The 14,327-nt window shown below is 43.6% G+C and overlaps 2 protein-coding genes across 2 annotated transcripts; one reads left to right on the plus strand and one right to left on the minus strand.

Moving 5' to 3' along the window:
* Positions 1–2,889: 2,889 nt before the first annotated feature.
* Positions 2,890–3,852, minus strand: LOC311191120 (olfactory receptor 5AR1-like; the record flags this gene model as incomplete). Its single annotated transcript, XM_084263218.1, is given in 2 exon segments — positions 2,890–3,219; positions 3,223–3,852. Coding segments are annotated over 2 exon segments (960 nt in total).
* Positions 3,853–11,102: 7,250 nt separating this feature from the next.
* LOC311191881 (olfactory receptor 5AS1-like) lies at positions 11,103–12,041 on the plus strand (the record flags this gene model as incomplete). The annotated part of the gene is made up of 1 exon (XM_084264202.1): positions 11,103–12,041. The coding sequence occupies one exon, from the start codon at positions 11,103–11,105 to the stop codon at positions 12,039–12,041; it is 939 nt and encodes a 312-aa protein (XP_084120328.1).
* Between the last annotated feature and the right edge of the window lie 2,286 nt (positions 12,042–14,327).

Below are 14,327 nucleotides of genomic sequence, written 5' to 3' on the forward strand. Positions count from 1 at the left end.
ACTTGTTGCCCTTTGTCTTATGGTTCCTTCTGAAGAGAAAGCCTCTGTCCTCTGTGTAGCCAGTCTTTAAGTTCTTCGCATCTTCAAATATTAGAAACTGTATTTACTCTGACTGGGAAGCTGTGGATCCCTGAAAACTTGCTGTCACGTAAAGCAGGTTATTTCAGCTGGTTCAGAAAGTGAGGTTTCTGTTAAATTCAATTTGGAAGGCAGAAGGTGGGGTCAAATGTCATAGAACAGCTCTCATCAGTGGAGGCTTAATGAGTTCCTCAACTACTCCAGAACAATCGTTCCTTTTACAGACAATCACTTGTGAGTGGTTTGACCCTGGCTTGAGGCCAGACACCCACCAAAGCCGCTCTGTCACTTTCCTTTTCATCTGGGCAGGGGAGAAAGTGTATATTGGAAGGCTCAGGAGTGGAGATAAGGACTGGGAGAGGTCATTCCACAATCAGTGTCATGGGCAGAACAGACTCTGTACTGAATAAAGGACAGGAAACTCTCTAATTGATGACACTGCCCTGAACCCCCAGTGACACCAGAGTTGGGTGATGAGAAGTGTGACCAGAGCTTAAAGCAGCTCCCCCCACCCTCCTTTCTTAGCAGACTGCACTTCAGTCAGGATTTTGCTCCCTTCTTCCCCCCATTGTGCCACAGGGATGGACAGGGACTGGGGGAATGGGAGATTGGGTCAGTTCCTCACCAGTTGGTTTTCTTCCTAGCCGTGGTGGGGGTGCTGTTTCTCAGCAGTGGCTGCCCTGGGGTCATCAGCTCCTTGATCTCTGCCCCTTGGGGACCAACTGGCCCTTGCAGCTCCCTGACTCTAGCCATGCAGATAGGTTGCAGGAATGTGCCTCCACTTCAACTTTCATGGACTGTGAAAGAAAAAGCACAGCTCAGTCCACCTAGCCCATGTATTTAACATCTCTGAGGGTCTTCAGTATTAAACACCTTTCTTTTTTTCTTTACAGGACTTCTTGGTTTTAGGGCTGGAGCCTCATGTTCTTCTCCATCTCTCCTTAACGCTATTTTCTTTCTGTTCCTAAACTGCCACATACAGTGACTAGGAGCTTTCCTTCTTCTCTGGGCATTTTCTGCTCTCTCTGTATCACCAGGTGGATAGAAGTTTTTCATTCAACTTGGTGCCTCAGCTGACTGTGGTGAAAGAACCCCAATCCTTATACCTAGCAAGTAGTTGCATCTCTTTCCTGAAAGACTTTCAAGGCTCTAAAATCCAGTTGTTAGCAGAAGCAGTTATACATACATAGCTCATAATTGGAAAATAATATGAGGATGGGCCCAGCTGTGGTGGCCAGGTACAGGGCTTGGATGAACAAACAAACTGGCCAGTAGCTTACTTATGGGCCACCAACCTCTTTCAATGCCTGCCTTCTCCCCTGCTTGCTCCTCCTTCATCAGCCATGATACCTCAGTTTCTCCACCATTGTCTCCTCCCCAATAAATGGTGTATTTGGTTCACTTGCCCATGTTGATTCCCGTTTTGCTACATTCCTAGCTGAATTTGCTATTCCTGATACCCAGCAAGACCAACCTAGCTAGGTCTTAGGTGGTGCTTCTGGTGTGGTTTCTAGGCATTGCTGGCTTTGTGAGGGTCTGGTTCACAAAGGGTGCCCAACTCTTCCCCTTCAACCATCTGTGAAGCCTGCCCATCTCTAGCACCTCCATTGCCCTTCTAACCACTGGTGAGATCTGGCCATCCATCGTGATGCTCTTAATTCAAGTGTTTCTCACTGTTACTTGTTATGTCAGTGGTTTGTCATGTCATGTCCGGTTTTTCATGTTCTATTCAAAGGGCCCTGTGTCAGGCTGGGGACTAGTCATTCTCCTAAATATCTTTTTTAAGGTGACTGTTGTCACAAGTGTGCCGGAACCACTCTGTGTTCTGCATGGCTAAGACGCATGTCTCTAATTTAGTGTATCTAGCAGGGAAGTGGGCAGTTCATATTTACGTGCCTCTGATCACTTCACAAGGGGTGAAATATGTATCTCCTAAGGTAATTTCCTAAGTGTGGCACATAGGGAGAGCTTCCTAGCAAGTATTTTGAGACAAAATCTCTCTCTGTGCTGCTCCTATGGGCTTCAGTTGATGTGGGGTGGCCTGGTATTCGTTCTGCTAATGACTAAATATTTTTGAGTGGGGATCCGTCACCTTAGATGACATTTTCTATTTAAATCCATAGCTGGGACTTGCAGATTTTTTTTTTTGTTTGTCTTTTAAAAATAGATAGGTTTTCTGTATCAGGAAAGGGTCCTATAAAGATGTCACATAGAATTAATCGCATCAAGTTGTGTCTGATTGCTGGACCTTGTTTGGGGAATGCACGTATGTAGCATTCATTTATTTGATCTTAAAACAGCACTGGCACATTAGTAATGTTAAACCTGGCTTCTGCGAACTCAGACCACATTGCCAACTGGAAATGTTCCTGGTTTCAAACACATTCGTTCAGATTTATTCTTAGCAAATGCCCAGGAGGACCTGGATCTCCTCTTTGCCCCATCATTCCCTCTTGAAGATCTGCCAGAAGAACTAAATAATACAAGGGATGCTTCTCAATCAGAAAAATGTAGGTCCTTATGCAATAACACAAAGAACACCAACTCTTCAAAGTAGGGGGTGGCATGTGGGACTGGAGTGCATGTGAGGCTCTGAGTATAATTAGTGGATTTAAGGGTCAAATCAGCTATTGCAGCTGCACCCTGGCAGAGGAAAAAGCAAGTGGTGGCTCACCATATCCTGCAGCAATGACATGTGCTGCAATGACACTTGGGTTCTCATGATTGCCATCTTCTTTTTGCTTTTAGTTTAGATGGTCAACAGCCAGCAGAGACTGAAATTCAAGGATCTCTAAGTTTATTTTGTGTAGTTTATGACACTGCTTTATCAGTTTGATACCTAAAGGAAGCTACTTTTTCTAGGAGTCTCTTGAGAGCATCCTTTACCTCCATGTTCCTCAGGCTGTAGATCAGGGGGTTCAGCGTGGGAATCACCAGGGTGTAGACAACGGACACCACTTTGTCCTGGTCCAGGGAATAGCTGGAAGGGGGGCGGAAGTAGATGAAGATCATAGTCCCATAAAAAACTGAGACTGCTGCCAGTTGCGAGGCACAGGTGGAGAAGGATTTGTGCCTGTTCTCTGAGGAGCACATCCTCAGGACAGTGGTAAGAATACAGCTGCATGAGACAACGATGAATACTCAGGTGCTGAGTGCAATAAAGGCAGTGATGGTGAAAAGCATGTGTTCACTGACAGCAGTACTGGAGCAGGAAAGTTTCAGGAGTGGAGGTATGTCACAGAAGAAGTGACTGATGACATTAGAGTCATAGAAGTGTAAACTGAACACCGAGCTGACGAGCATGGTTTCATTCACACAAGCTACCACGTAGGATGCCACAGCCAGGCGGACACAAACCTTTCGAGACATGGTGGCCACGTAGAGCAGAGGGTAACAGATGGCGACGTACCGGTCATAGGCCACTGCAGTCAGCAGGTAACACTTGGTGATTATGCAGACTCCACAAAAGTACATGTGGGCTGCACACCCCAGCAGGGAGATGGTTTTCGTGTCTTCAAAGAAGCTCAGTAGCATTTTGGGAGCAACTGCTGAGGAATTACCTAGGTCTACCAGGGAGAGGTGGCAGAGGAAGAAATACATGGGGGTGTGGAGTTGAGGGTCAAGCCTGATCAACACAATCATGCTGAGATTCCCCACCAATGAAGTGACATAGATCAGAAGGAACGGCACAAAGAGGATGACCTGCAGCTCCCAGATATCTGTGATTCCCAAGAGAATGAACTCATCAACAGTTGTCCTGTTTCTTCTGACCATTCCCTTAATGAACCTGGGTCTTTGAGGGAGAAAAATCAAAGAACACAAATTACAGCTCTGGATAGAAGACTAAGTCATAATGATGCTGGGAACCCCAGGCAGGAATGTAGCAAAGGAACATTGGATGTTGCTTTATTTTAATGGAAATCTAGCTGTCAGTATGGAAGAACTGGATGCTTAACTCAGTTCTCTTGAAGCTTGCTGCTACCCATTTAATACTTCTGTGATGGCAGTTTCAAAGGAAGAAAAACCCAAAGTTTTGTTCCATTGCTGAGATTGTTCCAGGAAAGAGAAACTTAATTCTGATCTTTCTTAATATTTCCTGGTTACATTTTCTCAAATGCTCATCTGTGTCCATGGTGCCTAGGAGGAGTAACAGGGTTATTCTGGTTGTCTACTCTGTTGTTCTTAAATAGCGGAGTAATAAATTGCTCTCGGTTGAGATGACATTAAAGTTGGCCACTGCAGCTCTGAGAAGCCTTCATCGGAATATATCCCAAATTTTAAAAAATCAATGTCAAAAAGCATTTTGTTAATAACTGGATATTAATTTATTAAGGTTTATTTGCTGATTCCAAACATAACAATTCAAAGGAGAAGATGGGGACAGAGTAGTCACAGCCCTTGCCCTGCACCCTGTTTGTGCTAAGGGCAGGAGGAAAGTTTGTCCATCTGCCCTGACACGGTTACACTTGTTTTGTCCCATGTAAAGAAGAGTTGGATGTAAACTGAAAGACACGTAGGAGGGGACACTGAAGACAGAAACTATCTTGCCTACTACCACCTTCTTCCTGGGCAGGTAGCTGTTAAAGGCTTCATTTAGAGTCCTGGCAAAGAAGGTGATGCTTTAAGGCATAATTCATGTAAGCGACTTAAATTGTCTAGTTACTTTGGGGTGAAATGCATTGCTTTTTAGAGAGGCTGGCTTTTCATCACTGCTTATGAAGAGCACAATGATTAGGTAAACTGTAGAAGCCTGTCTCTGTAGGGGACAATATCAGACCATCAGACTCCACGGGCATGTTAAATAACAGCACGTCTAAGGGTGAAACATGGTACCCTCATAATTACCTTTTCACTTCTCTTAAAATATTTACTTCAAGCAAAATATCTCTCTTGTTTGCGTATTGTGCTCTTGTTTTGATGTTTCTGTTAAGACTTCTGTAGAAAATGATAACTCTTCATTTCAGGTGTACTGAGTGCCTGAGCTTGCATCATGGAGCTTCTTACTGAAACAACTGAATAACTGAAATATCTTTTTAGGCTGTTATTATTTGCACTGTATTGAAAGTAATTAAGAGTGGACTTTCAGACAGTTACTGGAGTTCAGTTGATGAGCAGCAACTTGCTGAGCCCAACAGCTTGCTTGCTAAAAATTTTCTGTGCTATAGGAAATTCTAGACAAGTCAGTTGGAGTACTGCTAGCGACCAATGCTATGGTCTGTATGATGAACTGATGCTGTTAATTCTTCTTTTGCTGTAACTCCTCATTTTGGTGCTCATCAAGGCAATATTAGAACTTAATGTGGATTTTGCTGGTTTGAGATTAAGACTTAAACACGTGTTTAAGTCTTAAATCAACCCTTCATCTGCTGTAACCACAGAGAATGGCTGAATTGCATCTGTCCCAGCTCTGCCTCCCTCAAGGGCAGAGGTATCACTTGTGAAGTACCAACTTGAATGTCATTTGTCACACTTAAGTACAAACTTCCAGCAGCAAGAGTCCAAAACTCTCCACATCTTAGGAGAAGAAGCCGTGTGGACACTCACAAGCATTTGTTCTCATATCTTCCAAAATAATAAGAAGAATTCTGCTCAGGCCAGAACACTTTTCTTCTCTGCCTGTGTTATGTTTTGAGGACTTCACTTTTAGCATTCCATATATAAAAGTTTGTTATGTAATTATTTTGCTGCTCAGTAAATGAGTTGCATTCTGTATGCAAGATTTAAGGTACGGAGTCAGGATAGAGAATAAAACAGCGATAACAACTAAGTTTGCCGGATTTTATAGTACAGATATATATGCATATGGCATGGATATAGTTATGGATGTGTTTCCTACCTTGGAAGCTAATGTTAGAAATGATGCCTGCCTTTCCTCAGGAAGAAATGCTGCTGGAAAGCTGGACGCGCAGTGGCATTTAGAGAAGCTCTGACTGTAAGTCTGTGGTCACATTCTGCCCCGTGGCATCTGGCATAGACTTCAGATGAGACAGTAGCAGAGTCAGGAGGGGAGTGGCAAGATCTTCACAATCAACTTTCACGGTTTCTCTGTCCCAGAGGGATCCTGTTGGTGCAGTGGTTGCAGCATCTTGAGGCCTTTGGTTCAGGAATACATTAGGGGAAAAAAATAACAACAAACCTACTGTCCAGAACAAAAGTAATGGATTCACATTCTTCTCTAGATAATGTTATTTATTTTGACAGCAAGATTGAGCTCTCTTCTTTTGTTGTTTTTACACAGATTGCCTTTTCTTTCTTGCCACAGAACTTTTAAGTCCTGGGGTCATACAGAGGAACAGGCTGCAGAGGATCACTGGCCTTGTTAAATGATCAGCCTTTATATGAGCACTACAAGGAGCTGACATCATTATCCATCCGTCATCCAACTGTCATGGTTGGAAGGGACCTTTCAGATCATCAAGTCCAACCATTGACCTAACCTGCCAAAACCACCACTAACCCATGTCCCTAAGCCCCGCATCTACCTGTCTTTGAAATCCCTCCAGGGATGGTGACTCCAACACCTCCTCAGACAGCCCACTCCAATGCCTGACAACCCTCTCTCTGTGAAGACATTTTTCCTAATATCCAATCTAAACCTCCCCTGGCACAACTCGAGGCCACTTCCTCTTGTCCTGTTGCTGGTCCCTCGGGAGAAGAGGTCAGGCCCCACCTCTCTACACCCTGCTTTCAAGTACTTTCTTGGCAGGGGTGGAGGGTGGTGGTGGTAATAAATTAGGTAGTTGGTTTTGTTTGTTTTTTTTTTTTTTTTTTATATTCTATGTTGAGTCTGTTTTACTCATGCAGTTAATTCCTGAATGATCTCTCCCTGTCCTTATGTCAGCCAGTCACTCCCCTGCCTCAAGTTGATGGGGAAAAAAGCACCACAAAAGACACATGAGCCAAGATCAGGTCCCATACTGGTGAGTTAAGATTGCTTTCTCCAGGTTGTTTCAGCAACACAGCATTTGGGTATGCCCTACTCAGGAAAGGACAGTAGCTCACTGTAACATCTTCATCTACATCAGCCAAGCAGGGCAGGAGCAAAACTGACAGTCCAGACACCCAGCAAATCTGCTCTGTCACTCCCCTTTTCTGCTGAACAGGGGAGAAAATAGATATTGAGAGGCTCAGGAGTGGAAATAAGGACAGGGAGAGATCATTCCACAGTTAGCCTCCTGGGAAAAAGAGACTCGGAATACAAATTAAAAAAACCCAAAAACCCACATCTAATTTACTACGCACACACAATGAGAACAGTCGGATAATAAGTACAACCAAGTCTTAAAACATATCCCCTAACAGCTCCCTTCTTAGCAGAGTTAACTTTATCCATGATTTCACTCCCTTCTCCACCCCAGATGGCACAGGGGAAGATGGGAATGGGAGTTTGAGTCAGTTCTTTGTGAGATGTTCTCCTTCTTAGCTGGGGGAAGCATTCCTCATCCCCTTCCCCTGCTGCACTGTGGGGCCCCACCCACGGCAGACAGTCCCAGAGAATCTGTTACATCCCTGTCATCTTTCATAGTTTAACCTCTGCCCAGTGTTTCAAAGGTCCACATAAATCCATCACTGGTGTTAAAATAAAATAGAATTTAGTACAAATAATATGTTAGAGTTAATTATTATGAAGGAATAAGATTAATGATACAGTATTCACACTATGTAATTCACACTTATGTAATAAATTCTAATCATACAAGCTGCCTCAGAGTCCCGTTTATAGCTCCTTCCATGGTGGAGTTGGTCTTCAACCGAGTTAATCAGTGGATAGTTATAAATGAAAGATTGACTAGGGTAGGTGCACAAATGTAATAGCAACGATCGAGGACAGTCTTTCAGTGTAGGAGAAGATTAAAGTATTTTATGGTTAAGTAGAATTCTAAGAATTTAGATGTTTAACATAGAATATCGACACCTTGGGAAAGAAGGAGACAGTGAACTCTGAGATGGATCAGCAGAATCTAAGATCTGAAGCAGAACTGAGACTGAGCAATCACTGATACCTGAAGAGAAGAAGACAGAGGCAAATTATGGACTTTCAGCTGACCAAAATAGAGGACTTGGTCTATTATGTCATTGTGTTAAAAGAGTATGTAAGATCATAGCCATAACAGTTGGGTTGCCACTCACTGAGGTGATGGCCCAACTCTCAGTTGTTAATAAAAGCAAGCCTGGAGTAAGTCAAAGTCTAGTGAAATTCTTTAACAACTGGCTACTGGAAACCTCTGTGGAGCTTTCCTGTTTCGTCACAGTTTGCTGAAAGGGGAGAATTAAAAAAACACATCAAAACAAAACCAACTCTGCTATGGTGCTTTGCTTGCCTCCCATGTCATTGCTTGGGTCAATATATATCTCTATATCTCTATCTCTATCTCTATCTCTATCTATATCTATCTATATATATATATATATGGTCTTGCCTCAAGAATGTCACCTGTGACCTCTGTGGACAGAGCTTCAAGCTGTGTTTTTGTAAGTGCTGCAGGACAGAGTATGGGAATAGGGAGGGTAGGATCCATTCTGTACAATTTCAGCAGCATAAAACAGGCATGTAGAGCTCAAATGTAGCTCTCTGAGCTTATTTTATAGTCAGTGTAGGGAGGGAAAGACCTGCAGAAAGCAATACATAACATTTTCCTTAGAAACTTAGTTTACAGTGGGATGAATTGTCCTTCAGACAATGATAGCTGAAAACCCCCCACCTAACCAACTTTGGTGAATAACTTTTAGATGCCTACAGCTAGTTAAGACCATTCTCGAGTATTTTGGGGGGTCATCTGACCTCCAGAGCCTTTGAGGTCTTTAGTGTGTTGCCAACACAAATTGCAGCCTCGAAGCTGTCCTCATCCCATTTAGAAGTTCTTGATGATGGTGTACAATTACTGTATTACACAGGGTCTTTAGCTAATGAGAACCAGCACTTTTAATTTCAATGACAAAAATGTTCTAATGATGGCCTAAATCATGGTTTCTAAATTGTCATGATGACTTTCACGTGCATTTGTTTATTTATTTTTAAGGTGGTTGCTTCAAGGCCCCAGTGGCCTTGGATCTGTGACTCCAGATCACAGCCTGGGGACAACATCTTGCCAAAATGGCCATCCTCATTTCATCAGTCTTGATTCTTTAAAAAAATACTGTTTATGGGTTTCTAGCCAAAGGAAATATCAGAAGCATTTCCAAGAGTGCTTACAATATCCTTAGAGCATATAGTTTCATGGAAACATTTCCATACTGAGACATCACCAGTAGCATTTTAATTTGTTGTTCTGCCCTTCCCTCGAGAACATCACAGTCTCCTGTGTCCAGAAGGAAGATATAAAATCTTTGACATTCCCCAAAAGAAACATTTCCTGCATCAAGGAAAACAAATAAGTATTTCCCTAGCAGGTAAGTCTCCTAATGAGTAAAATTTCCTTCCATTCAAGCAGTTGTGTAGAAATTGTTCTAAGCCTAAGCCTTGTTGACTGGATGAATTTCAGATGCATTAAAGGAAAGAGTTGCTGCATCATGATACAACAAAAGAAAAAATAATTATGAATATATCTTTTAAAAGGCAGAGTAATTTTTTAAATCAATTTTTGCACCTAAAATGTTGATCTGGGAACTGCTATCTCTTGCAGGTCTTCATCAGAGACCACTGAATTTTTAGCAGACGGTGAGATTTCCATAGCTACACTTCAGCATGATCAACAGCTGAAAATAGGAAGGGTGAGACACAGTTGCATAACCATGGAATAGTTTTGAGAGCAGAAAGATTCGTTTTTATCTACCTCAGAAATGTCTGAAATTGCCTGTGAGAGTGTCAGAATAAACTGTAATGTTAAATGGTACATAAATGGTCTTGGCTAAAAATAAAACATAAAAATAATTGAAATTTTGTGGGATTTGTCACCTTATTCTAGGAATGTAACTGGGGGACCTACATCATGACCTGATTCACGCAAGACATTATCTGGAGTAAACAGGCACACCCAGAAAGGATACAGGTTTTAGGATGTACCAAGCCTTCACCAAGAATAAAGCAAGCTGTCTGAAATGGGATTCATCTCACCCAAGTGTGACCATCTCAAGTGAATTTATATTGGTCATCCAGGCTTCATTTCTCATCAATAGACCCGCACATCACCAGGGTATGATGCATCCCACCTCTCCCTCTGCAATGTCTGCAGATGGAACTGGAGATGACACAGTCAGACCAACCTTTAGAAAGCCAACTACAGGTGAGATTCATTGCAACAGAGTAAAGTTTGATTACACTCTATTTTTTTTAGAAAGGTAAAGTTAATCCCCAGAATTATTTTTCTACGGGATTGAGTCTAATTCAAATTCAAATAATAGTTTCAGAAGAAAAAAAAAAAGTGGGGAAAATAGCTTGAAAAATCTGTGTTTGAAGTTTCAAACCAACATTCATGGCACTCTTTTCATCAGTTGCTTAATAATTAATCAGCCTCAGGAAAGTAAACTGAACTCACAAAATATTATATAAGAAATCAATATTTAATTTAGTTTTAAACTTGATGATCTGTGTTTGTTCCAGCATTCCAACCCATTTTTTTCCAGTGTCCAATTTCACTGCTGACTCAGAAAACTCATTATTAACTGTGCCAGAACTCCTTACTCTGCTGTTCTCACAGGTAAATATGTAACAGCTCTTCTACTCAAATATGTGTTTCCTCTAGTGATAGATACATCAGACCAAGTTTCTTCTATACCTGCACATTATGGTCCAGCTCTTAAATAAAATCTCACCTGAGGCCCTATTTCGTATACATGATGCAGTAGGTCTGATGTACAGGAAGGGATTCCACAGGGAAAGAAAGTTTGTAAAGCTGACTTTGAATGTCCTCCTGAGCTTTTCTTTCAATGGGCATCATCTAAGCCACTGGGTTCCCCTCTAATAACGCTGCTTACATTTCCACTACCTCTGTCTTGTGAAGGACACGGTGTGTTTGTGCATTGCTTACTCGCCAGGACTGACTGATCACCTGACAAATCTCACGTGTACAATGCCAGGTAATGAAATGCCTGAAGAAAACCACACGACACTGACCGAGTTCATTCTCTTGGGTTTCACTGACCGGCCGGAGTTGGAGGTACCTTTGTTTGGGCTCCTGCTACTCGTCTATGCCACCACTTTGGTGGGGAACGCTGGCCTCATTGTGCTCGTCCAGCTCAATGCCTGCCTTCATACGCCCATGTACTACTTCCTGAACAATTTATCTTTCTTAGACCTTAGCTGTTCATCTGCCATCGCTCCCAAGATGCTGGTGAACCTGTTAGCGCAGCAGAAGACCATTTCTTTAGTTGGCTGTAAAACACAGATGTTTCTCTTTGCTGCCTTCGCCGACGCCGAGTGCCTCATTTTGGCCGTGATGGCTTATGACCGCTACGTGGCCGTGTGTCATCCTCTTCTCTACACTGTGGCCATGTCCCGCAGGGTCTGTACCTGCATGGTAGCCGGGGCGTATCTCAGCGGGGGCCTGACCTCCCTGGTGCACACGTCTTTCACGTTCACGTTGTCATTCTGTGGCTCCAAAGCGATCAACCATTTCTTCTGTGACATTCCCCCGCTGCTGGAGCTCTCTTGCTCCGATACGCATGTCAACGAGGTCCTCCTCTTCACCCTTTGTGGCTTCATACAAACCAGCACCTTCCTGACCATCCTTGTCTCCTACGGCTGCATCCTCAGCACCATCCTCCAGCTCCACGTGGCTGACAGCAGGCACAAAGCCTTCTACACCTGCACCTCCCACCTGACAGCCGTCGGGTTATTCTACGGCTCCCTCCTCTTCACATATTTACGACCCAGTTCCAGCTACTTTTTGGACACGGACAAAGTGATCTCTGTGTTTTATACGGTTGTCTTTCCCATGCTGAACCCCCTGATCTACAGCCTGAGGAACCAAGAGGTGAAGGATGCCCTAAGGAGAACAGTAGAGAGAAGAGTGTGTTCTCAGTGAGTTTTCTTGAAAGTTAAAAGGATTTATTGTGCTTCTGGTGCAACACACAATACAAACAGAAGTGATGGGATCCACCTGATTAAAAGTAGATGACTTGTTCAGAGAAGCTACATCTGAGCTAGCCTCCCAGGTTAATTTTTCTAGTCCCTGGGGTAGGAAAAAAAAGAAGAAAATCAATTTAGGAAGTGATTCACCTAGATCAGATGGATCCCATCCCTAAAAGATCGTCTCCTTGTTGTCTATAAAGGTAGCTTGTCCTAAATGCAGCAGAAAGTTATATTTTTGTAGCTTAAAATCATGATGACAACTCTTAACCAAAATGTTTTAAAGAAAAGTCCAGTTCAGATAACTACTAGATATGGGTGTGATTGTATGTGTTAAATTTGGAAGACTAAAAGATTTTGCACATCCTCCCTTATATGGCAGCCAGCTCTAAGAGAGCGATCTCACCCGCTCATGACATAGTTTATCATATTTTTTTGGACTGGACTTGTTCAAGTGTCACCAGGTGCTCATCTGGTGGCTTTCCACTGGCTGGCGTATGTAGAAGCCCTTCTAGTTGCCCTGACCCATTTCTCATCAATCTCATCTGTAGCTACACTAAAGGTTTTCCTAATCCCACCCCTTGCAAACCCAAGAAATGCTCCTGTGGTTCCCCTTGGGAACCTGCTCCTGTGGATCAGGGAAAAGGCAGGGAATGGCACTGCCCCCCTGCCAGGCAGGCAAGGTAAGGAAGAGGAGTGGGACCTTCAAGGTAAAAGTAATATAGTCAGCAACCTGACGTCCAAGCGGCCTTGCTCAAGGAACAGCTACTGGGGCCCTGATCCTGTTCAGCACCATCCGTTACCAAAACAAGGGGCAGATGGCACCTCAGGGAGTCTGCAGATAATGGTAAACTGAGGGGGGGAAGCAGTTTGTAGCCATGAAAGGCGGGATTAGACTTTGGAGGAGTCCTTGGACGAGCCAGAGGAAAGGGCCAAGAAAAAAACGCCTCAAGTTTGGCAAAGACAAGCACCATGTCCTCCTATCCCTGAGCCAGAGTAACCAGGTGGGTTGTGGACCAGCTGCATGGAGCAGCTCAGCTGAAAAGCATTGGGATGCTGGATGACCCCCAAAACCCCTCCAAATCCAAATCATTCTGTGCTTTCTAATGCAATGTGGTCCTGAAGGGACCACTTGGCCCTGGGGTTTCTTCCTCATCTTTCACATGTCCCTACCAAAAACTAGGTAACCAAGGCGCTTTGTGAAGAGTGAAAATGGTCATTTCTCAGGTTAGCAACCTCAGTGGAAGAAAGGTCTGTGCATGTCCCTGTTAGGTACCAATGTCAGCAACAGCTCTTTTTTGAGAGATTTAGCGAGGATGCAATTTAAAGCTTCTGTAAAGCTGCAACATACTGTTGCATTTGGTGTGGTTTCCATTAAGAAGGCATCCCAACTGGGCTCCTTTTGACCTTCCTCCTATTGATTGTAAATGTCTCTGTCACCCTGTCCGTTTCACCTTTCAGGTCCATGCCCAGAATCAAAAGTTCAGCTCTAAGATGGCCAAACCGCACAAGCATGGCTCAGGCTGCTGAGAAAACCAAGTTGAGGAAAAAGCTGTGAGCTGGGCTGTGGGAAACTACCCTACAGTGACAGGCAGAGCTGGACTGTTCAGTCCGGAGTTGTTAATAGCTCACAGAATCAAAAGGACAAACACCAGCATAGAAATTGTAATCACAAAGACAATGAAAATATGGAAAAGTTGTGATTTATCCCTGGCCAGCAACTAAACCCCACACAGCCACTTGCTTACCTCCCCACCCTGGTCCCCAGTGAGATGGAGAGAATCGGAAGAGAAAACTTGTGGGTTGAGATAAAAACAATTTAATAGGCAAAACAAAAGCCTCAAGTGTGAACAAAGCAAACCAAGAGATTCATTCCCTGATCCCATGGCAGGCAGGTGTTCAGCCATCCCCAGGAAGCAAGGCTTCATCATGTGTAAGGATGACTTGGGAAGACAAATGCCATCACTTTGAACAACCCATTTATCCTTCTTTCCCCAGCTATACATGCTGAGCATGGTACAGAATATCCCCTTGGTCAATGGGGTCAGGTGTCCCAGCTGTGTCTTCTCCCAAATCCTTGTGCAGCCCCAGCCTACTCGCTGGTGGGGCGCAGTGAGGGGCAGAAAAATTCTTGACTCTGTGTAAGCACTGCTCAGCAGGGACAAAAACATCCCTGTGTTATCAACACTGTTTCAGCACAAATCCAAACCGCAGCCCTGTACCTGCTACTGTCAAGAAAATT

The sequence above is a fragment of the Gallinula chloropus genome (assembly GCF_964237585.1).
Source record: "Gallinula chloropus genome assembly, chromosome: 4".
Lineage (NCBI taxonomy): Eukaryota > Metazoa > Chordata > Aves > Gruiformes > Rallidae > Gallinula > Gallinula chloropus.